The sequence below is a fragment of the Fonsecaea monophora genome, assembly GCF_001642475.1.
Source record: "Fonsecaea monophora strain CBS 269.37 chromosome Unknown Scaff40, whole genome shotgun sequence".
Taxonomy (NCBI): domain Eukaryota; kingdom Fungi; phylum Ascomycota; class Eurotiomycetes; order Chaetothyriales; family Herpotrichiellaceae; genus Fonsecaea; species Fonsecaea monophora.
In genome coordinates this window covers 242719-270038 of record NW_019173971.1, presented here as the reverse complement: position 1 = coordinate 270038, position 27320 = coordinate 242719, and the positions used below count along the sequence as shown (strand labels likewise).

Here is a 27320-nt window from a genome sequence, read left to right as displayed (position 1 = left end):
TAGAGTCGGACGGAGGAGTGCTGAGCCATGACCAAACACCCCCTGTTTAGGCCCGAGTAGTCGATGCTAGTGACGCCTTGATGACTTCCCCATCGACGGGTTTATTTCGTCCAAGGATCTGCCGAGCTCTGACTCAGTCCTGTATGAGAGGCTGGTAGGCTGGTAGGCTGGCAAGTGGCGGGCGTCCGGTAGAAGCACCCCCTAGCATCACCCCCCTGGGTGGTTCCCCCTAATATTGGGTGCTTATGAAATCCTCGTATATTTGTATCAAAAGATTGAAATGCCGATGGTTTATCTCAGCCGAGAGAGATTGACAGTTCCGATGTAGGAGAATGAGCTGGAACAAGTTTGATTGACTACCTGGGAGTAGGAGCAGGAGAAGATGACCAGCCACAGCTCACAGCTCCAATAATTGTGGTCTTTAGGCGGTGATGGTGTCCCAGAGTCCGGACAACGAAGAGCCACAAAGTGGAGTTTGTGTCCGAATCTGGGGGTCCCGCACCCGGGGACCACAACGACGGCGAGGAGGAGGGAGCCTGGAAGAGGAAGATGAGGAGGTGGTGGGAGTGGCTACGGGGAGTATGTGGCGTTTTCCCCCCTCGGTGAAGCTCCTCTCCTCTTCATCCTCCTTTGCCAGTGAAAACAGCCACAATGTGAATCATGCATAATAAATAATAATAATAATATTAATAACACTAAAGACCTCCCTCTCGCAAAAGGGGACAAAAACTACCTATACCATCTTCGTCCCCCGTCGCCATTTTCCCACTTTCCGCCTTCTCCTACCCCGAGTTTTGGAGCCTGTACCGCATTTCCCGGGGCAGCCTCGCATTACCCTAGTGCTTGTAGTCGACACGTGTGAAAGACAAATTATGTACAAAGTAGTAGTAGAAGCGAACAATGGGCATTCTCCCCGGGCCTTGTGACCATTCACACCCATTCAAGATGCAGAGATGGTGTTGATCCCAGGGCTCCAACCGGGACCGGCGAGGCTCTTGCTCTCTCTGCCTTCTGTAATTTTCTGTTTGATTAGCGACAAGGAGAGTTGCCGGCGCTGACACCATCGTGACCACTACAACCACCACGACCACCACGACTACCATCACCCTTGGCCAAAAGGTAAAATTTCAAAAATGCACACTTGAAGGTTCTCTATCCGAGACTCGATGGATCTTGAGGGAGGTCCCGGCAGTTAATCACAGCGTGTTCATCGCACTGGACTCGTTTAGTATATTACCCAAAACATGACGACCCCTTCCCGGTCCGGTACTTTGATCAAGTACCGAGATCACAGGGCTGATGCGCTAGACCAGCCAAGATTGTTTGCTTCTACCTCGCACGTATCTACGTCGGCACAGCCAGAAGGAAAAGGAGGAAAAAAAAAACAAACGAGAAACAATTAGGCGCCGGATCCGCTTTCGACGTCTAAATGATCCCTTTGACTGTTCTGGTTCGCCTTTCGATAAGCCACTTTGGATGTGTTCTTACTCGTGCACAGTGCTTTACTTGCGCGTAACTCTCACTGCCGAAAGGTCTGGAGTTGGACAACTCCTCGGATACGCCGGGGCTGTTATGCACTAGAGACCAGATCTATTTCCGTCATAGTGTCTTCGTTGCACAAAGACCGTGTGTTATTGTATATGCCGATGAGGCTGAACAATGGAAGTTCGCAATCATCTCGTTCCCTAACCTCTGACTCTTTTATGATTACACGATGCTATCCGTCGTCCGAGCACTCTAGACGACACGTGAAGAGAGAGTGTGTGGAACTCCCCAGAAGAACTGACACGAAGGCATTGCTCGCCTAGGTCGAAATCCTACTTTCAAATTTCCTGTATATGCGAAACCTGTCCAGAATGTTGACTGTCGCTAGCCATCATGCCTTGGACTTCTTACCTCCATCTCTGTCGAAGGCTATAAACGATGCAGCAGAACCTCTCTCAATTCGGTTGTGTGCACTACCACACCGTTCCCAAGCCAATGATTGAAGCAGTGAGAAGGAATTGCTCTTCAGCCACTTCTCTGGAAGGGCCGTGCAATACCAAAAAAAATGTGAAGAATGCTCTGCGAGGGTGCAAGGTAGGCAGACCTACGGGGTATTGTACGTCTGTTGTCCTTATCAGCTATCTTGCTCCATTACTCTTGTTTGAGAGTGCCCCGAGGTCGACAACACCCCTGCACGATCGGTTGAGCGACTACATATCAGGCTGCTGGCGTCCCATTTCGAATTTAGCAGTCCATTCCTTCGTGCAGCCTCCTACATATACACATATACGCTTCAAGGTAGCCTCTCTGACTGACTGACTGACTGTCTGCCCGAACGACTGATGGATGTCATGGGGATAGAATTGTCAATGATCCCCGGACCCAGACTCTCTGCAACATTCGACGTTGTCCATCTATGCGAGACCACAGACGAAAACCGGAACTATACCTACTGAGAGACAGTGCAGGACGTCAATGGATTGGTTCCTCGTCGGAGAATATATGCAGCACAGATTCAAGACGACGGCAGAGAGAGAGGCAAGTGAGGCTAGATAGTCTGGATCCAAACGATCTACCACATATTCTACTGAGCTGAGCAATCGCATCTACTGTGATAACAGTGATGCTACGGTGGTTGTCTTCTGCCCCCTTGTACTGAGTAGATGCCAACATCTCATCCATCATTCACCTTTCAAGACCGCCTCTTGATGGTCAGCCACCACGGTCACTTTACCCTCAGCCTCGTTCTCGCTTGAAGGCGTGCTACCGATATTGACCCCGACTGCCAACAGACGCTCGTCGAGCGCGCGCCTTCGCTCCTCGTCGAGATGGGACAGGTCGACGGCAACCTCGTCGCCGAACTTTGCTGCAATCTCTTCGAGCGAGAGGCCGTTTGTCTCGGGGAGGCGCCACAGGAACGGAAGGCAGGCTGCCGGCACGAGGATGAAGACGAGATAGTATCTAGCGTATACCAGTCAGCAAGCATGATCACACAACCGCGATCGCACATGGGCGAAAAGAAAGGAGAGGAATAGAGAGAACAAGACTCAAGAGGAAGAGCCAAAAGGAAAGGACAAAACTTACTTCCATCCAATGTCGGCGAAAGCGGTCGGCGCAACCTCAGTGTACAGCAGCGTCGAGGCGAAGAGCCCGGCGATCGAGGTGCCCAGTCCGTGGGCGCGCACACCAGTCGGGAAGATCTCGCTGCAGTACACGTAGCTGCTGGCGTCCTGGCTGCCACCGTAGAACGTGACGAAGAGGAACAGGAACAAAACACCCGCGGCGTTGCCGCCCTTGTTGTCGGTCCCCGCGTACGTGGCCACCATGGCAGTCTCGATGATCATCATGCAGATGCAGCCACTCAGGCCGAAGGTGATGATGGGGATCCGGCCCAGGCGGTCAAGCAGCATGGCGTTGATCCAGTTCATGAACGCCGCCCACGACGTGTAGATGGCGTACAGGAGCAACGGGAGCCATCCGTACAGACCGAGATTGTTGTACAGCAGCACTTGATAGTTGTTGATGACCAAGACGCCAGTTGACTGAGCAGCACATCTGCACAAGAGCGTTGGTTAGGACAGAAGATATACAAATATTAGGGGAAGAAGGGGAGAGGGGGATCCGAAAAACATACTGCACCAGGAGACCCGAGTATATCCGCTTGCGATACGAGGCACGCTTGAGCATGCCCCAGATCCCGTGCACACCGGTCGCGTTCTCCAGCTCGATCTGCTTCGAGATCTGGTAGAACTCCTCCTTGGCCGCCAGCCCGGCGGGATCGTTTGGTCGCGAGTGCAGCTTTTGGAGGATCTCGAGCGCTTGGAGTTCCCGGTTCTTCGAAATGAGCCATCGAGGCGATTCAGGCAGCCACGGCGAGCCGATGAGGAGGACCAGGGGGGCGACAATCTGCAGACTGAGACATAGTCGCCACTGGACTTGGGGCGCGGCGAAGTAGCAGCCAAGACCGGTAAATGCGGCAGCTCCCTGAAAGGTGTTTGGTTAGAGCAACAATCTATGGCGAAAGGGTTCCAAGACGTGGGGACTCACGTAGCCGCAGACGACCAGAACGCCGTGTGAACCTTGGGTCGAATGTCAGAACCAAGCTCAAAGGGAGACTACCAGCATCAGGGTTAATTACCTGTCATTCGACCTCGTTGCTTTGCTGGCGATAGCTCCGACTACAGCGCGTGTCAGTATAGTGGCACCTTGCAACTCAAACGAATTCGAACTGACCATGTATGCAGGCACCGTGACTTGGATCATGCCAACACCGACGCCATTGAGGAAACGCCCAACGAGAAACATGGCAATATGAGCCGCCCCGCCTTGAATCGCCGCCGAGATAACGCAGATGGTGCAGACGATCTGAATAGATCTGCAGCGACCGAGTTTGTTGAGAATCCAGTTGACAATAAGAGCACCGATAATGCCACCCCCAGCGAATAGACCATTGGCAGCTAGTTCACATTGTCAGGGCATATGCCAAAAAAAGAAACCGCCGGTGACCCCTTGCTTGCCACTTACCGCCGATCATGTCATTTCCCTTGTTGGCGTTGGGCCCCGTGAGAGAAAGGTCAAAATAGTCCCAGAACGCGGGCAAACCAAAGACGGAACCGATGATGGACGAGTTGTACCCATACGTAAAGGAACCGAGCGCGCTGAAGAAGACGACGGAGAAGTTGTACGTGTTGGCCTTTGCGGAGTGCGAGGCGTCAACCACGTCTCCCGCGTCATGCCTGAACAAGCCCATGTTGAAGAAAGCGAAACAGACTTGGGACGATCAAGTCAGATCCAACAGATTGGGATCGAAAAAAAGGCACAAAGGAACCATGCCATGTCCGTCACCAGGGGTTTATATTCCTCATGCAAGTCCAACCACGATGCAGCCACGAGGCGAAAGTGGATGCCATCTTGGAGTCGAACCAGGATCATCACTGGTGATGTACTTGGGGGAGAGAGGGTGCTCGCTGCTGTGCAGGGCACCGTGGTGTTGGAGAACACGGCGCCATAGGCGGTGAGAATCCGACAATCGGCAGCGACGGCGTCCAGCCTGGTCGCTTCGGTATTATGGGTCGCTGTTGTGTGAACCAAGGAAGACGAAGCATGTTGACACCATGTCTGGGAAATGGGTTCCGTGATAAGCAAGTCTGAGTAACTCTGAGTTTATTTGTGGGGAAAATTGATGTGACAAAAATTTGGGGAATGGAGGGTTGGAGAGCCACTCTCTCCACGCTGGGGAACGTGGAGAGTCAGCATCATACAACTCAGAAAGCTGCCTATAAAGATCCACAGGGCACTCACACCCTCGTGCGGTTCTCGTTGGCAGTCAGGCGATACTTCACTTAACCTCGGGTATCACGTTAGTCTGTCGGCATTTCTAACAGGAGGAATATTTTACAGGGTACGAGATGCGCATAGTATCATCGGTTTTCCAAACAGCGATGCCAGAACTATGCAGGATAGTGCTTACCGGACTAAGTCTCTTGAGACTATAGTTGCAGAGGTCGTCTCGGCTATACGAATCGTTGGGGGTCCACATTGAGATTACACTATTTCCATTGGTCGGAATGAGAGTCCTTCCGCACTAGAGGCTTTTAGTCCGACTACCACAACCAAAGGCTTGCCTTTTACTGGCTCCATCGGCTATTTAGAGTCATGGACTATCGCAGAAATAGTTAGCGACTCTTATTGCAGTTATAGTGGATTTTTAACTAGGCTCACATGGAGACTATTCTCGGGACTACACTTGTGGTCCTGGCACCCGCAGCAGCTTATATATGACCTGATCAAGTAGTCGGCATCCATATCCACTGGGGCTCATCGTAGGGCATTCCGGGGTTCGTCCTGCCGGGCCAGTTCGTTGGGATCATCGGTACCAGAGCATTGGGACGGCTGGTTTGTTCTTAGCAGGAACGTACCCGACACAGAGGATGATGTTGGACAAGAGCTGCAGCTGAAGAGCCTTGTACGGTGCCTCTGGAATGGTCCCTTGCTGTCTGAGTCGCAGCGCAGTCTTGCCGATACATTGCCTTCCTCGATCAACGAGTTCGAGGGATGGCCTGTACAAGTATACCCAGTCCACCGGAATGTAGAAGGGAAACCGAAGCCACGATCGAGGGCTGACTGGGCTTTCCCCACTTGCTGTGAGAAGTCCCGCTATCCTCGAGCCGTTACCGTAGCTCTAGTTGTAGGCAGGTAGTCGTTTGAAGAAGACTAAGAGGGGTTGGCCTATGCTTATACAACGAGACAGAGGCGAGATCGGAGGAACAGTCTGGCTCATCGGCAAGGGAGCCCTGCTAAGGCGGAGAAAAGGCGACGGGCAGTAATTGGAGACGTGCATGAACATGTGCTTGGCCAAGCCCAAGGTGCAACGATGTGACACTGGGCCAAGATACGCGACCTTGCAGACGAAGTCCATTGTTCTGTTCTTACATACGCATCAAGTCAAGACCCATCTACCTAGCGAAAGGGGCAAGTTCCCCAGACCGTGACATCCATTCTAGGAAATCGTGGGGAAGGCAAAACTCCGAGGGCATTCGCCCTGCCCGCGCTACAGCGAGTGCGACACGTCCTACCGTGGGCGAAGGTATTGTAAGAGCCTGAAGCATCAACGGATGCAGGCGTAAAGCAGTACCCTCACAGCGTCATTATAATTGTAGACCATCGCAGTGTGCAGTCAAAGCGTCTATTTCATTCTTCTGTAGAACTGTCCAACTCCAATCTATTTCTCGCGGATCTCGTTATCAACATGTCCGTTCCGGGATATCTCTTCCTGCGAACTCGATCCCTCAAATGCAATCTCGGGATCGTTAATGGCTGGGTCGTTGATTGCACGTGCAACCACCTGACCTTTGACCTCGTTGACCACGGTCGGTTCCGTCCCCTCGTGCCGACGGTGCATGGGGATCAAAGCGTCATACCAGCGCGGGAAAAACAGACCGAGGAGAATTGCAAGCATGCCCAGATGTGCGAGGATGAAGCCTGAAATCATCAACGGGTCGTATCGCAAGGTGTGAAATTCCGGGTAAGCGAAGCTGAAGACAATGGCCAAGATGGGACCGCTGACATATCGCAACAGTATGGGGAACGCCACGGGAATGTTCCAGTTTTTGCCGTGGCCGACGATGACATTGAGATCTCGTCGCAGTTGGTTTCCCTAGACATCAACGGTAAGTTTGCTACAACAAGAAAAAAAAAGAAGTAACAGGCACAGTGTCAGACATCTGGAGAATATCTTACCGAGTAGAACGCGAGGTACCATAGCCGGCTCGCATACACATTTCGACCCCAGAAGCGCGGCGCCCTCACACTTGGCGTCGCCGAGATAATGACCGAGATGGTCGTCATCAAGACATAGAGTCCAAAGCCTGCACCAGCTCCGGCAGCTGCATTTTCTGCACCATGTGCGACTGCAACTCCGACAATTTGTCCACCGAAATACCCCACGTTGTATGTGATGAGGGCAGGCATCCCCGTCTGGCTGACCACGTCCGGCCAGCGATAGACGGTCGTGGCACTCACCACCTCGGACCAGACCACAAAGATCAGGGCCACATTGTTGATCCAACGATCGATACCGTCGAGAAGATAGTAGCCGAACTCGGTGCAGTATGGCAGACACAGGAGAAATGACAACAAAGTGAGTGCCGTGACGATGACTGGACGGGAGAACTGGATGCCGGCATCGACAAGCATGGTAGCCACGGCGTCGAGCATGACAAATGCCGACGAAAACCCGAGAACCACCAGAGTGAAAAAGAGGAGCACGGCCCAGAAATTCGCCCCGGGCATCTGAATCACAGCCTCGGGCAGTGTGAGAAAGCCCACCACGAAGGCTCCCAGTCTGACACCATCTTCCGGCCATAGACGCATGTAACCCACAATGCCAAAGATAGCCAGCGCGGCGAAATTCTCGAACAAGACGTTGCTACCGCAGATGAGGAAGGCGTCCATCACAGCATTGGAATGCTTTGCGTTGTAGGAGGCGTACGAGGTGAAGTATCCGAAGCCTACCCCGGTCGAGAAAAAGACTTGTCCGACGGCGGTCTGCCAGATAGTGCCAGACCCAAGTTGTCCGCCCCGCCAGGTCGCCCAGAGCAGTCGAACACCGGCGCCAGCGTTGTCGAGAGATAATGACCGACCGACAAAGATGATGGTGGTGATGATTGGCAGACCCATGGTGAAGTAGACCACTCGACCAGTCAGACCTACGCCGCGAAAGATGGAAATCCAGACCAGGAACCAGATAAAGGCACTCCATCCGACGGTCTCTCCGATCAGACCGATGCCGGGGTAATCCGTGTACGCGACCACGTTGTCGTTGCCGTTGCTAAGACTGCCAGGGATAGGATCAACGTTATTGACGACATCCCCCATGTAGAATTCCTCGATCCGCCCTTCCCAGGGCAACGGACTCGTGAAAGAGTGGCGGAAGTAGCTCATAATCCAGGCCAGGTTCACGGTGAAGTAGTGAACCACGATGAAGCTGACAAAGATTGGCCCGACACCAACGCCCTTCAGGCGCCGGTTGATGTTGTTGAACGCGATCACGCTGCCTCCTCGGTAGGCCTGGCCGATGGAGATCTCAAGGATAAGCGCGGGGATGGCCACAATGAAGACAGCCATCAGGTACGGAATAAACCATTGCAAGCCGTAGTTGTTGTACACCACAGACGGGTACCGCAACAGGTTTCCCTGCCCTGCGCAACCGCCCATGGAGGCTAGTAGGAAGGCCGTCCGCGAGGGCCATTGGTCTCGCCCGTCCTCCGACTTCTGGGGCGGAGGGGCGAAGATATCGGCCGCCTTCTTGAGGTATCGGACGAACACCATGGTAGCTGGAACGTCGCTTGTCGGCAATATACGTGACGCGAGAAGCACCCTGGCATTTCTTTTTCTTCAAGGTGTCCACCTCCTATATATACCCTCGTATCCGATCGCAAGTAGAGAAAGCGGACCATCCCACGCATATCCACGAGGGTGGGAAGGACATGCAGTTCTGGTGACGAACGACAATGGGTGAAATTGACGGATCGAATTGCGTGACCTGGACTATGAGGTTGCCAAGCGATCGATGTCGTTGTCCAAGACCTCTCGAGGGCGCTTGGTGGCATATACATACCTTGTCTAGAAGGTATGGCGCCACGGATCCACCGCAGCAGAATGCGTGTCTGGAGGTCGCTCAGTCGTGCAGCATAGTGATTTGATTTCTCGACCAGAAGAACCCGTCGAGTCGGTCCAGCTTGCCGAAGTCTCTGACCTTCATGGTCCAAACGCACACTTGGCAACATTTCGACAAGAAAAAATGTGAGAACAAGAAGCCTGGCTCCTGACAAAGTGTACAGAATTCTACTTCCCGTCTGCGTCAGACAAATCTGGAGGAGGACAACTTTCGCCAAGGCCGTGACGATCGCCAAGGCTTCCGCTCCACCAATAGCCTTGGCATTCCGCATAACTTCACTCCCCTCGGAATCTTGGACTAAATCTTCCCTGCAAGTTGGGGGTTGGGCCCGCCTAAGCTTGACCAGATAGAACTTTTGTCCAAGGCGGATAACGTCACAAAGGCCCGTCTTAGGTTGCGCTGGCCTGCGCCTATTTCCTTACTCTTCTTTTCATTCAACGAACTTGTCCCGCGCAACAAGGCATGGCTCCGCAGCGGCTGCTCATGCTTGTCTAAGTTTTCTGCTGGGTAGGATTCCGGGTAACCGCTTGCCACATGTACTAGGCATGGGTTTCATTGCATTACGATATTATTTCAGAACATGCTACGTACAGCTTTGAATTTTTCCCCTGGTATCTCCATAGTTGATTATAGGAACGCCCAGAGATTATAGAGAGGTCAAGATTCGCCCAGTATGTATTCAGCGGCATGCTGCCCTCAACTCATGTGTCATGTGACCAGACTCAACTTCAGCCCAGCCTCAAGTTGTCATGATCAGTCCTCGTAGTCTTTGGATACTTTGCGCTATAATTCGTGTCTATCTTCAAGGATGTGGAAAGCTTACACGACCACTTCCGAGGGAGGGTCCCGAAATCTTTGTGAAGACGGTGGATGCGAACTCTTGTACCATATGCCCTCCGTGGAACATTAGGCGCGTGCTCCATGTTGCATTCGCCTGGATACCCTAGTCATTTTAGCCGCCGCGATGAAGACGAGGAAACAAATGGTTGCTCCAATGTAAAAATGGCTACTCACCGGATTCCTCTCGCCGTGTTATAAAATTGCCTCCATATGTCGCCCATCACCTCGCCTATGCAGGTCTTCGGAACTGGATCGCTTTCTGTGCTGTCCCTCTGGAGAGCCTTCAGTTCGGACGAGAGCCACTTCAATAGTAGCTCCAGCTCCAGCTCCCGCTCCCCTTCGACCTCCGGATTCGGATTCGCCTCCAAGGCGGTCTCTTCACAAACGCGGTAGTTTCGAATGGCTGAGGATTTCAGTGGGATAGTCCAGTGTCGCTGGTGCCTGGTGTTGCCCTGTCCACATCGGCAATTTGCGATCGAGTCTACCCCCAGGAAGGACGACGCCAGAGCTTTGCATGACGGGTACCACCTCACACCAGTTATGACATTGACCGTCCAGTGTATTGTCTCCTTAGAGTCACCTGTGTTGGCATTTGGTTCTTTGATGTTATCGAAGGTTGTTGTTGTCCAGAAATGCCGACGTGGTTTCCGGTGTTTCGTTCCTGCTAGGCGAAATTTCGCTTTCATCGAGTCGGGTCCAATGATTTGGGGACGTACTATTGTAGCTTAATTGTCAGCCACTGGGGAATCCACAGTAGGACTAGAAAAGAGATGCTTGTAGACCTTGCAAATGGGGAGGACGATTCGAAGATAGGAGTCATCTCACCGACAATTGAGCCACCACTGTCAGGTTCTCTATGGAGTATCCAGCTTGATCTTGTTGGGGGAGGATTAGAAAACTCGTCGACGTCAAATTCCAGAAAAGCCTGAAGCCTTGCGATCATCCACGCCAGTGAAATGTGACTGAGGCCCTGGAACTCACGCCCGCCACCAATATCGCTGTGGTATCCTACAAACCAGCACTGTCGTAAAGTTCGAGTTTGGTTTATAAGAGTTCCTGTGGTATCAGATGTCCTCCAGACAATCGGCAGAAAAGGCCTACGACGTTCGTGGAGGGAAAGTGCGTGTATCGCATGTTGGATTCCGTTACCCAGCGCCGAGTTGACAAAGGCGAACTCGCCGGGAACGCGTATCTGCTGAATTCCTAGAAGGGGTGTGTCGACTGCCGCCACTGTATCCCAGAGCGCGCAGACCTTGATAGGAACTTCGCGGTTTAGATACGTGCTGTGTTGCAACAAAAATGTGAAAAGGGCGTCCTTGTCATTTCGATCCACATCACCCAGGCTTGGAACAACTTCTGAGACAGCAACTTGCCCATCATCAGTAGTAGGAGTATCTGCAAAGTCAACTTGCCTTGGTTCGGGATCATATCGTTGGTACTGGCCGTCCTTGCGTGCTTTCCACTGTTCAAAGACGAGGTCCACAAGGTGGTCGGCAAGACGATTGGAAGCTTTTGTGAGCACCCCGATTCTGCCGACCATGTCAGCCACACATCTCATAACGAATGCGCCCCTAGAGAATCCCAGTAGGATTATCTGATCGCCGTCGTCGTGGCTATAGTTGTCGCGAATGGCGGTGTAACCTGCTTTGATACTTGTCTCGATACCTATATGTCACGAATTAGAAGGTATTCGGGTCCCAGAATCTCGACACAGAAACTGCATCGGAGCCATCAATATCACTATGGCTTATTGGTCAGGATGCCCCACCTTTGGCATTGGCCTGGTGCAGTTTATCCGTGTGGAAACCTTCTGTGCCAATCCCTGGGATATAGAAAGATGACTGACTGGTGTTACCGCTAGTCCTGATCGACATGTAACTCTTGATGCGTGATACGTTTGTTGATCGATTCTCAGGGTTGTATTCTGATTGACCAGTCCCGTCACAGAAGAGAACGATCCTCCTGGGTTGTTGAGACATGGTGTTTGAGTCACTTGGTCCGTCCAAAGGTAGATGGAGAGAAGATTGTATGTGTTGCACGATGCGATATATAAGTTACCATCCCCTCTGAAAAGGAGAATCAGCCACCCACTGCTGGGACGTGTGGTACTAAACGTGCTTCTGCTGCGGTTTCAGCCATTCACATGGGTGGCTGCAGCCTAACATTCGTCTTCTCAGCTTTCAGCCTGACCGCCGCGTGCAGGCTCGGGCGAGTCGGCGGGCAACCCATGGTGGACCATAGCACTCGGGCAACGGTGACCAGGGTAGTCAGGGTATGAGAAATGCGATATTTTCGGGCGCTATTGACTGTGTCTCAGCTTCAGTTAGAAGCCATGACTGGGTTGAGAGAATGGGCGAGCCGTGGCCAGCTTGTTCCAATTTGCTGGTGCGATATATGTGTCGCTTCGCTGCTCGCGGTTGCATTAGGCCACGGATGATGTACTTTGAACCGGTGCTCGAATCAGGGAAACTTATAAAATAATTTATATTTCAGGATGATGGCTGTCCACACTATAAGTTTTCCAAGATAGTTCCTGCCAATGGTAGGCGTGCACGGCCGTGATAGATAGGGTAGGCCCTGCTTGGCTGGCCTGGGGCTGGCGCTTTTTGCCCGGTTAGTCCCGGAGTTAAGTCTGGCCTTTTTGGCACCTTCCCATGTCAGGGCTGGGCTGCCTAGTTGTGCTACCGGACTTTGGTTTCCTCGTGTCTCTTCGAACGGATGACGAGAAAAGTGGAACTCAAAGGGCAACATGTCCCGACAGATGTCATCTATCCATCCATCAACATCACCAGCCTCGAGAAAAACCATCTGGTGAATACTGCAAACTACCCTTCAGCCTATACCATCCGATCATACCAGACGTATCAAAATGGCAGAAGTGCAAAGCGCACAGCTTTACACTCTTAGCAATGCTTTTTTACATTCAGAAGATGGCTGCTACCGATTGTTCGGAGAGCCGGATGCTGCTGACCTGAGGTACGTCTCACCGTGAACAGCGAAATGACTGTAGTGGCGGCATAGGCTTCTTCATTATACAGTCATTATACCAATTCCATATCTCAGGCTAACAATATCAGGTTTGTAGTACTACACGACTATGTCCTCTCGGTTACTCCGTTCCAACCAAAAATACTGAAGCAGAACCCGGTGACATCTTTCAATCAACTTTCAGCAGCGAAGGCTCGGTTGCAGCGACAGTCTGGAATCCGGGACTTTCAGGAACTCTCTCGGTCCCTCACCGATAAGATACCTAATAGTGGTGGCATCGCATTTAGGTATACCAACCCATCCATCAGCTCGATGCACAGGATCCTCTCCCAGACTGAACTCGACAATCACACAAACCGGCTTTTAGATTTCCTAGGCCGAGGTGAACTCGATTCAAAGCATGAGATACTTGTTGGACACGGTTATGGAGGCTTGATTTGTGAACAGGCCTTTATGCGGCTACAAACCAACTCAGCGAACCTGAAATTGGCCCGGGCGAAGAAACGATTGCGCGGGATGCTACTTTGCAACACACCACATTTCCGAGCCGGGTTGGCGCAGTGGACCTTTTTGACTGCGAAAGAACTCAATCTCACCACGGCGAGGAGCAGGGAGGATCAAGATTGGTCAGGATGCTTGGATGATTTCATCAGAATATCCAGGATGCAGGCACAATTTGCCGACATCGTTGAGAAATCAGACAGCCAGATCAGACTTGCCTGCTGTTTTGCAAAGCAGCCTGACCCGGTGACAAAACTCGTGAGTTGTTTCTTTGCATCATGTCTCGTCTGTCATAATTCGTGACAAGTCTGACTTGCGATAGTACCTGTCTCCAGAGTTTTGCTGCCTTCCTTCTGTCGAAGCGATCGAAATCCATAACTCGAGCCATTTTTGTGTCAACACAGCACAAGAGGATCTTACGTACATCATCGAAAGACTCGCAGACTGGGCCGAAGCAATACAAGAGGGGCAAAAACTCACCCGTGATCTACTCTCGCTGCGATCCCTAGCTGGTTCGTCGCGGTCGAACGATCCAGCGTGGCAGTGGGACCCACAGTCGGCCAAAAAATACTGGATCTTGAGCTGGAAGGGCAAATCGAATATGTCTGCTGTGAGCGTAGCGCTGGGCGACATCATCAAGGAGATGTCCTCACCGAGTTCGACAACCCGACCGATCGCAACGCTAGATGATGTCGTGCCTTTTCAGTACAAAGAATTAATTGACTTTGGGGTGTCGCGCATAATCAAGAATGACTTCAAGTACTGGCAGTATCTTCTCAGTCCTGATATTGAGGGCGCGGGCTACAAGATCGTGGTCAGGGAGGAGTGGTCGACAGATCGCACAGTCGAGTACTTGAAGGCTGCTCTGCAGTTACAGGCTGTGAGAGAAAGCCTCAAGGTTGGGGAGCCCAGATTCCACATCGTAACCGGGGTGATCTATGGCAGCAAAGAAGCGGACGGCAATACGAGCGAGCGGTCGGCGGTTTTGGGATACCAATGCCAGAAAGCTTCGGTGGTGTCTCTGACGGCGTCACCACCGAACAGCACAAGGCTTGTCATGGAGCAGGTTGAGGTACGCTCAACCATTAAGACCTTGGACCAACCAACCATTACGGTAGCACCGATACCAGAGGTCGAGGCTGAGTCTTCAGGAGTTCGGTTTATTGGAGAGGAATCCGAAGCCCAGAGACTAGAAGATCAAAGAACCAAAGAAAAGCCCTCGAGACGTCGCATCAGCAGGCCAGACACATGGTTTCGTCATCGATATTTCGTCAAGTGAGGGCAAGTCTACGTGCCTGGGTCTTCGCAAGTTGAAAACTACAGACCGACGGTGTTGTTGTTGAACACCCTCAGGAACCACCAAGGGGGCGCATAGCCATAGCTCAGGATCGCCCAGTCAGGATTCAAGCAAAGCAGCAACGTGCTAAGGCCTGATGAGTATGGATTTTGGAGAGGTCAAGATTCGCTGCTGACTATTGTGGTATAAAGCTAACTTCCTGGTTTTTCTATGTATATCTCTACATCCCACGGAACAGCCATCTTGTTGTCCGCCGTGGCGGCGCGATGGAAGCCTGCGGTTCAGACGTGTTCTAAAATGCGACTTTTGTGGGCCTAACAGACCTCGTTTGATTCCTCCTAAGATCTTTGGAATTTGCCACTTTGAGTACGCGACAATCGCATCCGGTCTGTTTTAGATGTGTGCCATCGGATGCAGGTGTCTCCCTGGGACACATTAGTCAACCTGTACAATGTGATGTCCATCCCCCTTTCTCGGTCAGCCCTCGCTTGTGGCTCTATCCAAGGCTGGCTCTCGCATGAGTCTCCACGCCGACCCAAAAGCCTCGATCGAGCTCGCGCTAGAGAATCTTAACGAGCGATCTCACTCCTCTTCGATATGGTACAGCTCACCTCCACCCTCGAGAATCCCTTCTTCCTGGAGTGCTGGAATTGCTTGCTCATGCATAAGTCCGGTGCGTGTGATCAGTCTCCAGTGTGACTCTTCGGGCCGATAGAAGTCACCGTTTGACTCGATTGGCCGCGTCTCCATGGGCCGTCGTATTGAATTTCGTTTGTTTTCCCGAGGCAGACTTGCTGAGCACCAGATCTCGTGAAGCCGAGAGAATATCCCTTTTCTCACTCCATCTCGAAGCTATTTTTCCTTCTCAAGCGCCTGTGCAAATTCACTCGCTGACATGAATCCCTTGGACCAGCACTTGTCAATAACGTCACCGAACCATAAGCCATCAGTTCGTGGAAGAGTATCCCGTGGAGGCCAGACCGTTGGATACCCAACCTGCGTCCACTCCTGATAGATTATCAAAGGCGCAATCTTTGCCAGTGGTGATCTGAAACATGACCGCACCGAATTGTCCAGTGTCTGTCAGAATCGAGAAACCGGCGTCATCGCTCCCGACAAAAGTCCCATTCGAGCGGCATCAGGGTTAACTCGGAAAAATCGAGGAGCTTGATCCTCATTTGATAGTCGTATAGATATCTACAAGTACTTGTACAGCCACTCTCCAGAAGAACCAAACCCACATGTCATCTCCCGCCGGGTGAAGGTCGGCTGTCCAACTCGGCAATTGTCATTTCGGGGGGCCATGGACATCTCCACACTCTTGCTTTCTTCCTCCACTTTCCTCCTTTGTGGAGGATGGTTCGTCATCCTGTTCCTCGTCAATCTGTCTAGTCGTCAACTTCTTATTTTTCCTTGGCCAGGACTTCTCATTCTCAATTACTGACAGGGAGATTCGGCAAAGGTGCGACAAGCCGTCGGATGTTTCCGATCTCCGCGACTTGTCGTTGAAGTGACAAAAGAAGTCGCGCTCGACCCGATCGGGTTTGTCTTTACCCGCCAATATCGCTCTGTGGGGAACCTTATTCTATAATTGCCTCAATTACCCCCCAATGCGAGGGAAAAGGATATAAAGAAGGGCAAAGAGGAATAGGAATTGAGTTGTAAGGGAAAAGGAAAGACAAGGGGTCGTCAACCAGCAGCCTTTCACGATGCATCCAGACGTCGCATCACTCAAGATATGCGTCATTGGAGCCGGCATGGGCGGCTTGACGTGCGCCCTTGCCCTGGCTCGTGCCGGATTCAAGGACATCACCGTGTATGAAATGGCATCGAATCTCGGCTTTGTCGGTGCTGGCATACAAATGGCGCCCAATATGGCTCGTATCCTCGACCGACTCGGCGTGTGGGACGACATCGAGAAGGAAGCGGTGGTTCTCAACGAGACGAGCATTCGACAGGGCTCGACCGATACCGAGCTCGGCCATGTCGACCTCAAGTACATCCGTGAGGCATACGGCTTCCCACACACGGTTGGCCATCGGGCAACGCTGGCGGGCGAGCTCTACAACGGGTGCAAAAGAGAGTCGGAGAGCATCAAATTCTGCTTTGCGACGACATGTGAGAACTTTACGTTTGTGCCCAAGCCGAGCTTCACGGCCATCCCACGAAAAGACGCAGAGCCGTACCAGGTACAATGCGATATCCTGCTCGGGGCAGACGGCATCAAGTCCAACGCGCGTGTCGCCATGCTCAAGGAACTCAACGTCGAAGCTGATATCAACGACACAGGCCAGGCGGCGTACCGAATCATGCTCAGCCGGGAACAGATGGCGTCTGATCCGGACTTGCTGGCCCTGATCGACGCCGACAAGGTGACGCGCTGGATCGGCGAGAAGAGACACATCATCGCGTACCCGGTGTCGAGCAAGCAGATATACAACATCTCGACGACACAGCCAGACGTCAACTTCGCGGCCGCTCCCTCGGCGACGTACACGACCCGAGGCTCGAAAAAGGCCATGTTGGACGTCTTTGCCGACTTTTGCCCCATGATCCATCGTATGCTCGACCTGGTGCCCGAGGGCGAGGTGTGCGAGTGGAAACTGCGTGTCCATGCGCCTCTCCCCACGTGGGTCATGGGCTCAATGGCCCTGGTCGGCGACGCGTGCCACCCGACACTGCCGCATCTCGCGCAGGGCGCCGCACAGGCCATTGAAGACGCCGCGGTCCTCGCCGTCGTCCTTTCTCACCTCCCCTCCGGCGCTTCCCCTGCAGATATCAACAAGGCCCTCAAGCTGTACGAGGAGGTGCGCAAAGAGCGCGCCGAGACGCTGGTCGAGCTGGCCGCGGCGAGTGGGCGGGCACTGCATTTGGGGGAGGGAGCGGCCAAGGAAGAGCGCGATAAGCAGTTTGCAGCCCTCAAGGCGGGAAAGGGACCCGTCCCGGATAAATGGGCCGATGCCGACGTCCAGAAGATGGTCTATGGCTTTGACTGCATGAAGGTGGCGGAGGACCTGGCCAAGGCGCAGTTGAGCAGCGCTTGAAATGGACACATCGATGAGGGAGGTTGGCCGTTACAAGGACAATAACAAGAAGTAAAAAGTAAGACAGTAGAGCGCTTTTTTGCCCCAGTCAACCTCGGCGGCGATCCCTATCTCTATCACCTTGATATGTACATGATAGAATAACAGTGAGCTTGATCATCCCGTATTCTTTGGTTGAGTTCCGTTGTAACGGTATACTGTGAGGTTGACACTATGATCCTGTCGCTAACAAAGCTTTGTCTATCCTCGAACTCTGGCTTGCGACATTACTCGATGATCCACGCGGATTAGAGAGAATTCGGGGGACTTCTCGTTCTTTGACCCGCATACGCAGAATGGGGTTGACCCTAGAGAGAGAACGGCTGGGAATGAGAAAGGGGGAGGTCATTCATTCATTTTTCGTACACATAAAAACCGAATATTTCCTTTCTTCATATTCTTCTCATATCTTCCACAACTCTCTACCACTCGCTCGAAGCATCGTAGAGGTATCGATCCCATCCGCGTCCACCCCACCCAACATCTCCCTACCTCGACCCCACTCTCTCTTACTGCTTCTCGGCCAAAGAAATCCTGCCTTGGTCGTCATAGACAATCTCGCGCATCTTGACGCTGCGGAGGTGGTCGACGCCCTTGCTGAGCTCGCAGTCATGGTAGAAGAGGTACCACTTGTCCCGAAACTCGACGATGCTGTGGTGCGTGGTCCACCCCAGGACGGGCTCCAGGATGCGTCCCGCGTAGGTGAAGGGGCCGAGCGGGTGGTCCCCGATCGCGTACACCAGGTAGTGCGTGTCGCCCGTCGAGTAGCTCAGGTAGTACTTGCCGCGGTACTTGTGCATCCAGGCGGCCTCGAAGAAGCGGCGGTCGTGGTCGTCGGCCGCGAGCAGGGCGCCCGTCTCCGGGTCGCGGATCTCGAGCTGCTGCACGCCCGAGGCGAAGCTGTGCATGTCGTCGCTCAGCTTGGCGGCGCGGGGCAGCAAGGCCGGGACGTCGGGGCCCTGCGGTTCCTTGGGCCCGGACATGGAGGCGTCGAATTTGCCTTCCTCGGACCAGCACTGCAGTTGGCCCCCCCAGATGCCGCCAAAGTATAGGTACGCCTGCCCGTCGTCGTCTACGAAGCTGGCCGGGTCGATGCTGTAGCTGCCCGGGATGGGCTCTGGGTCGGGCGTGAAAGGCCCCGCCGGCGAGTCGCTGACGGCCACCCCAATGCGGAAGATGCCCTCCTTGTCCCGTGCTGGGAAGTATAGGTAGTATTTGCCGTTCTTGGTCGCCGCGTCCGGCGCCCACAGCTGCTTCGACACCCAGGGGATGTCTTCGGCTTTGAGCGCCACGCCGTGGTCTGTCACGGGCCCGCCCACTTCCGAGAGCGACAGGACGTGGTAGTCGGCCATGTCGTACTGGTCGCCATTGTCGTTGAACTTGATGTCTGTTTCGCGGTCCTGTAAGACGAGGGAATGGTGTTAGTCATGGGGTAGAGAAGGGAGAAGGGAGTCCGGCTGGCAGAGATAGAGTCGCGGTCGTTGGAGACACCAAAGTCACCGCGGTACATGCTCTTCTGCATCGGCCGTCTAATCTGGCACACCCCCTCCCCATCATCTGTAGCAAGCGACTTACATGAGATGGATAGACGTAGATCTTGCCCTCAAAGACATGCGCTGACGGATCCGCCGTGTATATATGCGTGACTAGTGGTTGCGGCGCCATGGCTCTGGTACTTCTTTCTCTTGTGTGGCGAAGCAATGCTGGTGTTCTTCCTGATTCAGTCCTTTCTGACGGTTCCAGCTGAGAGACACCAAGAAAGACGCTCTGCTTTAGGTCCCTGCAACATCTTATATATCTGCCTTCCCAACGGCTCCATTACTTCAATTTCCCACACCGAAGGGGACTAGTGTTGGCAGCATTTAGCCAGATTTATCCGAACGGGAACTCGAGGGGCATAGGGCGTGCTATGATGTCGGTTTCCCCGAAGAGCTGCCGAAGGGCGTGATTGACCCCTCGATTTCTGGAGAGACCTGGCTCTGTCATTTGCTCGTCCGACCAGGGCTTCCGTATAGCTGTTGGAGGGAGCTTTTCAGATTCTATCTGTCTCGTAGATCTGAAGATAAAGACAGGTAAGTAAGGCTGCTAACATTAGTGCTCATTGTAACTTCAGCTTTTAGGAACTTTTGGGTCTTGAGCTCGCATTTCAAGCGGGGAGAAAGAGCGTGGAAGAGTTTTCAGGTGGTCTTTGGCCCCCCTGACGGACGATAGCCTTGTCAAGCCATACACACCATAGATAAGGGGCAACATACCCAGGATGCGCACGGTCTTTCGGAATGCCAGGGTCTTCACTGGCTCACAGGATGCATCGTCGTACGGCATGCATACATGCATCATGATCAATGGCGACCGAATCGAATATGTGGGCGATGGATCCGATGCTGCTGTGCATGCGGCAACGAGTGAAGGAGCCAAACTGGTCGACCTTGACAACAGACACACTCTAGCGCCCGGCTTTATTGACGGCCACATGCACCTCCTGATGTTCGGCACCTCGTTGCAGAAGATCAGCCTGGAACATTGTCGGACGCTGGCGGACATACAATCCACGATCCGAGACGCTGCGAGGGCGGATCCTTCGAAACGTCGCATACTCTGTCGTGGCTGGATGCATTTCATGACCGAGGGACGCGCGTTGGCAAAGGACTTGGACGGGCTTGACGAGCAGGGCCGAGCTATCTTTATCGACTCGAAGGACTTGCACTCCACGTGGTGCAATTCTGCCGCCCTCAAGGAGATGGGCGTGCAGAATATGCCAGATCCGCCTGGCGGAGAGATCAAACGGGACGAGCAGGGCAATGCCACCGGGCTACTGAGTGAGGCCGCCGCCATCACGATTGTGTGGCCGCATCTCGCAAAGGTGGCCTCGATGGAGGAGAAACTCTCGGCGATTCGTCAAGCGATCAAGACTTACAACTCCTGCGGATATACGGGGATGGTGGAAATGGCCATGGACGAGAATGCATGGGAGGCCCTGCTCGAGTTAAGGGCCATGGAGGAATTGTCCATTCGTGTGGCTGCGCACTGGCTGATCTATCCGTCCAAGACAGACGAGGAGAATCTGCGCCAGGTTGACCGCGCCATTGAACTGTGGAAGCAATATAACCTGCAGACATCGCCGAATTTCCGCATCGCGGGTATCAAAGTCATCGGTGACGGAGTGATTGATGCGTGCACGGCGGCGCTCCTGGAGCCATATTCATCAAACGGTGTCTCGTGCGATCCATTGTGGGATCCCGACATGCTCAGGAAAGTTGTTGAACGCGCCGACGCTGCGGGCCTGCAGTGCGCTTTGCACGCTATTGGAGACGCGACAATCAAGATGGCCATAGATACCCTCGAGACCGTCGCCTCGAGCGGGCGACGCCATCGCATTGAGCACTTGGAGCTGACATCCCCGGGGGATGCGAAACGGCTAAGTGAGGCTGAGATCACTGCGTCGATTCAAGCCGTGCACGCCGATCCCGCCATTCTGCGGCAGTGGAACAATTTACTCGGCGAGCAGCGACGTGGTCGTGCCTTTGCGTACCGAGAGTTCCTCGATGAGGGCGTGAATCTCGCCCTGGGCACCGATGCTCCCACGGCCCCCAACCTGCCTTTGCCCAATCTCTACGTCGCCACAACCCGGCGGTCGGCTAGGGAAACGGAATCACAAGAGGTGGTCAACAAGCATTTTGCGCTGCCGCTGTTGAATGCCTTCTCGGCGGCTACGCAGGGAGCGGCGTACAGCTGCTTCATGGACCAGATCACCGGGAGGTTGGAGGTCGGCATGAAGGCTGACTTTGTGGTCTTGGATATGGAATGGTCGCCAGAGACTCTGCTGCAGGCAAAGGTCCTCCAGACCTGGTTCGATGGACAACAGGTATATATTGCTCAATGAACATAGACATCAGTGTTACATGGGTCGCAGTCTTAGTCTCAGTGCATTCGTTCTTCACGACGAAGATGACGACACTCCCGCCACCTTCTCTTTGCTGTCTTCTGCCAAACCTGCAACAGTATCTTTCGTGCCTTCACCACCCTCTTTGGCCGCGTTGGTCGCTTGCTTGCTGTGTTCCTCGACTGACTTTGCTACATCGCCGCCAATCTCCTTGGTCTTGTCTGTAGCCTCCTCCAAGCGTGCTTTTTGGGCTTCTTTGGCATCTGGGGCAGTCACAGGTTGGTCAGTGGATGTCTTGTCTTTGGTCTTCGTGTGAACGGGGTCGGAGGAATTGCTCACCTTGGCTGCCCTGCTTGCTACCGCCTGAGAACATGTCGCCTATTTTGCCGGCACCAGCGCCTACCGCACCTCCAGCAAATTGTACAGTGCTGCCCAAGCCGTCTCCGACACCCTGGACAGTTCCAACCACACCCTCGCCGAGAGATCCAACAGTGTTGCCGACGGTGTCGACTAGTCCTTTTACGCCTCCTCCTACAGTACCTCCGAGGGCGGCGACGGCGCTTTGAGTATTAGAGGAGACTCCTTGAGCTTCGTTTTGGGGGACTTTGCCAGCAATTGCAGCTCTGAAATCACAGGGACTATCAGCAAATGCAGGCGAATGGACTGGTTTCATTATCACTCACTTGGTTTGCTCCGAGAGCCTGTCAGCCTTTGGATCTCCTGGGAGCAGGTCGAGATCAATAACACGGTTCTCTGCGACTTTGACCATGGTCAGTAGCGGGGATTTGTTGTCACTGTATACTCTTCAGCCAGGAGCTTTCCGTATATGGGAGAGCGTGTCATATTCGAGCTTGTCATTTTGCATCACTGAGCGCTGTTGCAGCGTCCAGTGACGTAACACTGGATGCCTTGTCGCACAATTCATGATCGCAGTGCATCATGACGATATGCTCGAGACATTTGTGTTGCGAGGATGAAGGATGTCATGGCCCGGCCTCTCAGATGACAGAAACAAGGGACTGCCCTGAACTTCCCCGCAATCTGCACCCGCAGGAAGGCGTTGGCTAAGCCGTCCAGATGCGGTATGGCGGCATCACTTGGAGAATTAATGTACTCGGTACAGTGAGCATTGATGCCTATCACCATCTTTCTGTGCCCATACTCTCTTGTGTCTCTGTTAGGACAACACTTCAAGAATCACTATAGCAGAGATCGCGGTCTATCGTCCTGCTGCGCTTGACCATTGACCACAAATGGGACAGGCCTGGTGCGTTCTTGGCGCCTTGGCGCTCAGCTCCTCTTCAGGGACGAACCTCTGTGCCTCTGTTTCTTGTTCTGCCAGAAACCAACGAGCCGAATCGAAATTACAATATTTTAAGAAGGCCAAACAAATGACAAAGAGATTCATACAACGATCATGAAACCAATGGCAGATTTCTGCCACAGACACCCATCTTTAAAAGCGAAATGGTATACTCATTACCAATGAAGCTACGGGCTTTCCCAAAGGGTGGATGTATTCTGGCGCTCCATTCATTTCTTTCAATTCCAGCGAACTATATACCCTGATCAAGCTATGTCAAACAATATGTTTGGGGGCTGCTTCTGATATGCAGCCATCCCGATCGGCTCTCAGAATCGGCAAAGAACCCGACCACCCTGGGTAATGACACTGTCTCATCCAAGGTCGAACAAGACTATTGCACATGTTTGGTTAATTTTCATATCTCTGCTAACCGTGTTGACGGTCCAAACGTGCATTGTTCACTACGAGTGGCAGTATCTGCATAACTTTTTATTTTTTGTACCAGCAAATCCCTCGAGCTCAAGCAGACCCGAGAGACGGACTTCTTCAATCTGCTGCTCCTGGTGATACATATGTGAAAAACAAATGGCACCCACAGCAGCGTATGAAGATTCGATGACAGAATACAGCTAAACATGAATCAACATCACTGTGGACAGCGTCTTCAACTATTTTGTTTTTTGCCCATCAGCTAAAGAATAGTCTGTGGTTTCGATATATTCCCTCGCCATCTTGAATTTCCCAACACGGGCCAAGGGTGTGGCTTACGCGTGCTGTCGCTGGGCTATTAAGTAACAGCAACCGCAGCTCGCAGTCCAGAGTCCACTTCTCCGCAAGCTCGGGATTCTGGGGGCGCAACTGAAACTCTGGGGCGTGGTGGAGACCGCAGCGAGTTGAATTTCGGCAGTTGAACGAATCGCACTGACTGGCAAGCGGTCTTTTCTTTCTGTTTTCAAAAGGCCGAAAGAGCGGCCGTGAGATACGAAAATGTCCTTTGGGCATATTCACAACTGCATTTATCTCTCTGGAGGTGCAATGGGTTGCGCACCGTATCTATTGTCCTTATCTCAACTCTGGGTCCGGGTGGAGTGCCCGCCCAAGATAGGCGGGCGATAAGATGTTGGGGCACATGGCAATGGCTCAGGACCCTACAACAGTCTTGTGTTTCCAATCCAGCCAAGCTGGAGCCCATCGGCCATTCGGCCCGCGCGTTCGAAAGCTTCCTGGAGTCGCCTCGAACAAGTTCACTTCTGCTGCCTTTTGTTTTGCAGCAGCTTCGTACTCGCGCAGACCCCCCGACAGCCCGACCTCAATACATGGGTATATCAATCAACACTCTGTGCGTATATCATGGACGCCTGGAACATTACAGATCCACGCGCTCCTGATATCCTCATGAGGCTGGCAGATCCCGTATAACCCTTTCAGTCAATCCAACTCTGGCAATTCTCGTCGCCAGTGTATCTATCAAAATGGCTCTCATCAAATTTGGTCCACGCACGTCTATGGTCCTGGCATTCCTGACCGCCTCGTTCAGCATCGCCATATTATCCTACGATGCCAGCATGGTCAACAATCTCAACATCAATGCTAGATATCTTGAACGCAAGTTTTACCCTTTCGAAATGGGAAATCTGCCTGGGAAGCTAATATTCTATGCGCAGATTTCGAATTGGACCACAACCGGATCGGTCTCAATACTGCCATTATTAGCGCTGGTGCCGTGGTGACTGGTCCATTTCTCGGAGCCTGGATCGACAAATGGGGAAGGATCAAGAGCATTGCTTGCGGGAACCTGTTGGTTATCTTGGGAGTCATTCTTCAAGCCAGTGCCGAGTCCTGTAAGTCGACCGTGTCCGCCAGTGACACCAACGACATTCTGACCATTTACCTAGGGGCTCAATTCATTGTCGGCCGTTTCTTCATTGGCGTGGCCACAACTGTGGCCGCCACCGCCGTCCCTATGTGGATTGCCGAATTGTCACCGCCAAAGACCAGGCAGTTGATCTCTGGTCTCGTGATGTGTGCTGTTCCCTTTACGGCCATCTTAGTATGTTTCATCGTCATGGGCATCTATGATGCTGGAAGCGACTGGGCTTGGCGAGGAGCCGTCTTGGTGAGTTGCACAACTCTTTTCAATCAAACTCGATCTGACTGCGAATAGGGTGAAGCCACGGGCCCCCTTCTTGGTCTCTGTCTTTTGCCCTTTGTCGACGAAAGCCCACGCTGGCTTGTTTCGAAAGGCCAGAGGGAGAAGGTCAGTTGAAAGCATACCTAGATTACGCAGAAGAACTATCACTAATTGAAAGCAGGCAGGCGAAATCATCGCTCGACTACACGCCAGAGGCAATGCGCAAAGCGAGATTGTCGAGGTAGAACTGAAAGAGATTATCGACACTTTGGAATACGAATCGTCGCACGGTGGAACATGGAAAGATCTGATCAGCCCAGGTACGATTGCAGCTCAAAAACGCAGTGACTAAATGGCCTGACTGACATTGACGGCAGCACCAAACCGGCGCCGCTTCATCATCGCAGCCCTCACAAACACCTTTTACCAGATTGTCGGAGCCAACATGATCCTGTAGGTCAAAAGGTCACCTAATGCGTATCCTGCACTGCTAACGCCCGACCAGGTATTTCTTGTCCTTTGTCATCTTCAGCGCGGGCGTGACCGACATTTGGGACACCCTGCTGATCAACATGGGCCTCATCATTTGGCAATTCTTGGTGAGCTTGTTCGGCGTCTTCTCCATCCATCGCTTGGGGCGTCGACCTTCTTTGAGTAAGTTTCGCCCCCCCCTCCTCTAATCTATAACCTTTGCGCTGACACAGATATCTCAGTTACTGGTACTGCTGGCATCATCGTTTGCCTCGTCCTCATGTCGATCTTGGTCGAGCGGGGTCAGACCACAGGCGACATCCGCTTCGGAATCGGGGCACTCGTGATTGTGGGCGTTTTCATCTTCTTTGCAAGCACCAGCTGGTAAGTCTCGTCTTTTTCCGAGCCTTTTGAGGAGATGCTGATTTATGCAGGATGATTCTGGCCTACACCTATCCACCCGAGATCCTCAAGTTCTCACAGCGAGGCAAAGGTGTTGCCGCCAGCCAGGCTATTGGATTTGCGATCAGCTTCATCAACCTTTACACCTCGCCGATCGCGCTGGAGAAGATCCAGTGGAAATACTACGCCATCACCGCTGGATGGGACACGGTCATTCTGATTGTAATCATTGCTCTGTTCAAGGAAACCAAAGGCAAGACGCTGGAGCAAATCGACGAAATCTTTGAGCATGTCACCCACAGCGACCACAGCGTGATGGAAGTGCTCAATGGGCACACGATCAGTCCCCAAGTTTCCGCTGGGCAAGACGGCAAAGACCAAGGTCTGAAGTCCAAGATGGGGCAAGTTTCAGTCACTGCAACTGACGCTTGAGAACCGCAGTGTCGGAGGTGGATTAGTTGTGGGAGATGCGACCGCTTCTCTTGCCGGTAGATGGCTGAGAACTATTTTGGCCGGTGCCATGATGACAGAGGCAAGGGAATGCGGATGCAGCAGGGTTTTGTCGACGGTCGTTGTGCAATGTTGGTCCATAGAACTATAGCTGCTGGCTGTGGAATAGATGGACTTCGCATCAAATTAAAGGCTCATTCCTGAATGCTTCTACGTAAAATCTTTGATAGATACATTGCTCGCCGAAACAGATTCTATCTCGTTAATATTACTGAAGAGCCAGATCCACGACGAGGAGCTGTGCCCATATGTGTTGGTCCTTTACAGTGAGAGGCAAAGCGTGATAGGATTGTCAGATCGGTTACAACACGACGAGAGAATCCCGCCGATACATCCATCTTGTGCAGTCCTTTTCGACGGTGCCCTGTCACTCTTAGTATACTCATGTTTGGCGGAACTGTATGAATGAGTAATGGAGATAGAGCACAGTCTCATGTCGCTCATACCGGCCTTTGGTTGATCTCCATGGCAGCTTGCCTGGCTTGTAGCTTTTACTCAACAGCAGTAATGGCAAATGTATCAATCATTCATTTCTTATCTTGAGACTTGAGAGGATCAGCAGATGTCTGGATCTGATGTGGCAAAAGTGATTGCATCATGCTGAACCCTTTGTGTTTGTTTATCACAGGTAAACAACCTTCTTTCAGGCTGCTATGATAGGAGATGATAACACCCCGAAAACGAGCTGGTTCGGGGTTGCACAGGCGAAGTCGCGAGGGCTCGGACGGGCATCTTCGCCCCTGTGTCT

General features: G+C 52.7%; 9 protein-coding genes across 9 annotated transcripts; 4 read left to right on the top strand and 5 right to left on the bottom strand.

The window, feature by feature from the left end:
• Nucleotides 1-2666: 2666 nt before the first annotated feature.
• On the bottom strand, nucleotides 2667-4735 carry AYO21_06077 (hypothetical protein; the record flags this gene model as incomplete). The annotated part of the gene is made up of 7 exons (XM_022656042.1): nucleotides 2667-2946; nucleotides 3070-3540; nucleotides 3620-3969; nucleotides 4033-4064; nucleotides 4124-4163; nucleotides 4219-4442; nucleotides 4510-4735. The coding sequence occupies 7 exons, from the start codon at nucleotides 4733-4735 to the stop codon at nucleotides 2667-2669; spliced, it is 1623 nt and encodes a 540-aa protein (XP_022511754.1).
• Nucleotides 4736-6706: 1971 nt separating this feature from the next.
• AYO21_06076 (hypothetical protein) lies at nucleotides 6707-8814 on the bottom strand (the record flags this gene model as incomplete). The annotated part of the gene is made up of 2 exons (XM_022656041.1): nucleotides 6707-7141; nucleotides 7225-8814. 2 exons carry the CDS (start codon nucleotides 8812-8814, stop codon nucleotides 6707-6709), a joined length of 2025 nt encoding a protein of 674 aa, XP_022511753.1.
• Nucleotides 8815-10173: 1359 nt separating this feature from the next.
• Nucleotides 10174-11982, bottom strand: AYO21_06075 (hypothetical protein; the record flags this gene model as incomplete). Its single annotated transcript, XM_022656040.1, has 3 exons — nucleotides 10174-10718; nucleotides 10829-11668; nucleotides 11772-11982. The coding sequence occupies 3 exons, from the start codon at nucleotides 11980-11982 to the stop codon at nucleotides 10174-10176; spliced, it is 1596 nt and encodes a 531-aa protein (XP_022511752.1).
• An 890-nt stretch (nucleotides 11983-12872) lies between these two features.
• AYO21_06074 (hypothetical protein) lies at nucleotides 12873-14771 on the top strand (the record flags this gene model as incomplete). The annotated part of the gene is made up of 3 exons (XM_022656039.1): nucleotides 12873-12979; nucleotides 13042-13750; nucleotides 13815-14771. 3 exons carry the CDS (start codon nucleotides 12873-12875, stop codon nucleotides 14769-14771), a joined length of 1773 nt encoding a protein of 590 aa, XP_022511751.1.
• A 1727-nt stretch (nucleotides 14772-16498) lies between these two features.
• Nucleotides 16499-17833, top strand: AYO21_06073 (hypothetical protein; the record flags this gene model as incomplete). Its single annotated transcript, XM_022656038.1, has 1 exon — nucleotides 16499-17833. One exon carries the CDS (start codon nucleotides 16499-16501, stop codon nucleotides 17831-17833), a length of 1335 nt encoding a protein of 444 aa, XP_022511750.1.
• Nucleotides 17834-18381: 548 nt separating this feature from the next.
• AYO21_06072 (hypothetical protein) lies at nucleotides 18382-19537 on the bottom strand (the record flags this gene model as incomplete). Its single annotated transcript, XM_022656037.1, has 2 exons — nucleotides 18382-19272; nucleotides 19448-19537. 2 exons carry the CDS (start codon nucleotides 19535-19537, stop codon nucleotides 18382-18384), a joined length of 981 nt encoding a protein of 326 aa, XP_022511749.1.
• A 592-nt stretch (nucleotides 19538-20129) lies between these two features.
• Nucleotides 20130-21752, top strand: AYO21_06071 (hypothetical protein; the record flags this gene model as incomplete). The annotated part of the gene is made up of 1 exon (XM_022656036.1): nucleotides 20130-21752. The coding sequence occupies one exon, from the start codon at nucleotides 20130-20132 to the stop codon at nucleotides 21750-21752; it is 1623 nt and encodes a 540-aa protein (XP_022511748.1).
• A 54-nt stretch (nucleotides 21753-21806) lies between these two features.
• Nucleotides 21807-22521, bottom strand: AYO21_06070 (hypothetical protein; the record flags this gene model as incomplete). Its single annotated transcript, XM_022656035.1, has 3 exons — nucleotides 21807-22015; nucleotides 22092-22375; nucleotides 22436-22521. The coding sequence occupies 3 exons, from the start codon at nucleotides 22519-22521 to the stop codon at nucleotides 21807-21809; spliced, it is 579 nt and encodes a 192-aa protein (XP_022511747.1).
• Nucleotides 22522-24530: 2009 nt separating this feature from the next.
• AYO21_06069 (hypothetical protein) lies at nucleotides 24531-26494 on the top strand (the record flags this gene model as incomplete). The annotated part of the gene is made up of 9 exons (XM_022656034.1): nucleotides 24531-24667; nucleotides 24772-24899; nucleotides 24954-25174; nucleotides 25223-25315; nucleotides 25371-25509; nucleotides 25567-25642; nucleotides 25695-25843; nucleotides 25903-26044; nucleotides 26095-26494. The coding sequence occupies 9 exons, from the start codon at nucleotides 24531-24533 to the stop codon at nucleotides 26492-26494; spliced, it is 1485 nt and encodes a 494-aa protein (XP_022511746.1).
• Nucleotides 26495-27320: the final 826 nt, after the last annotated feature.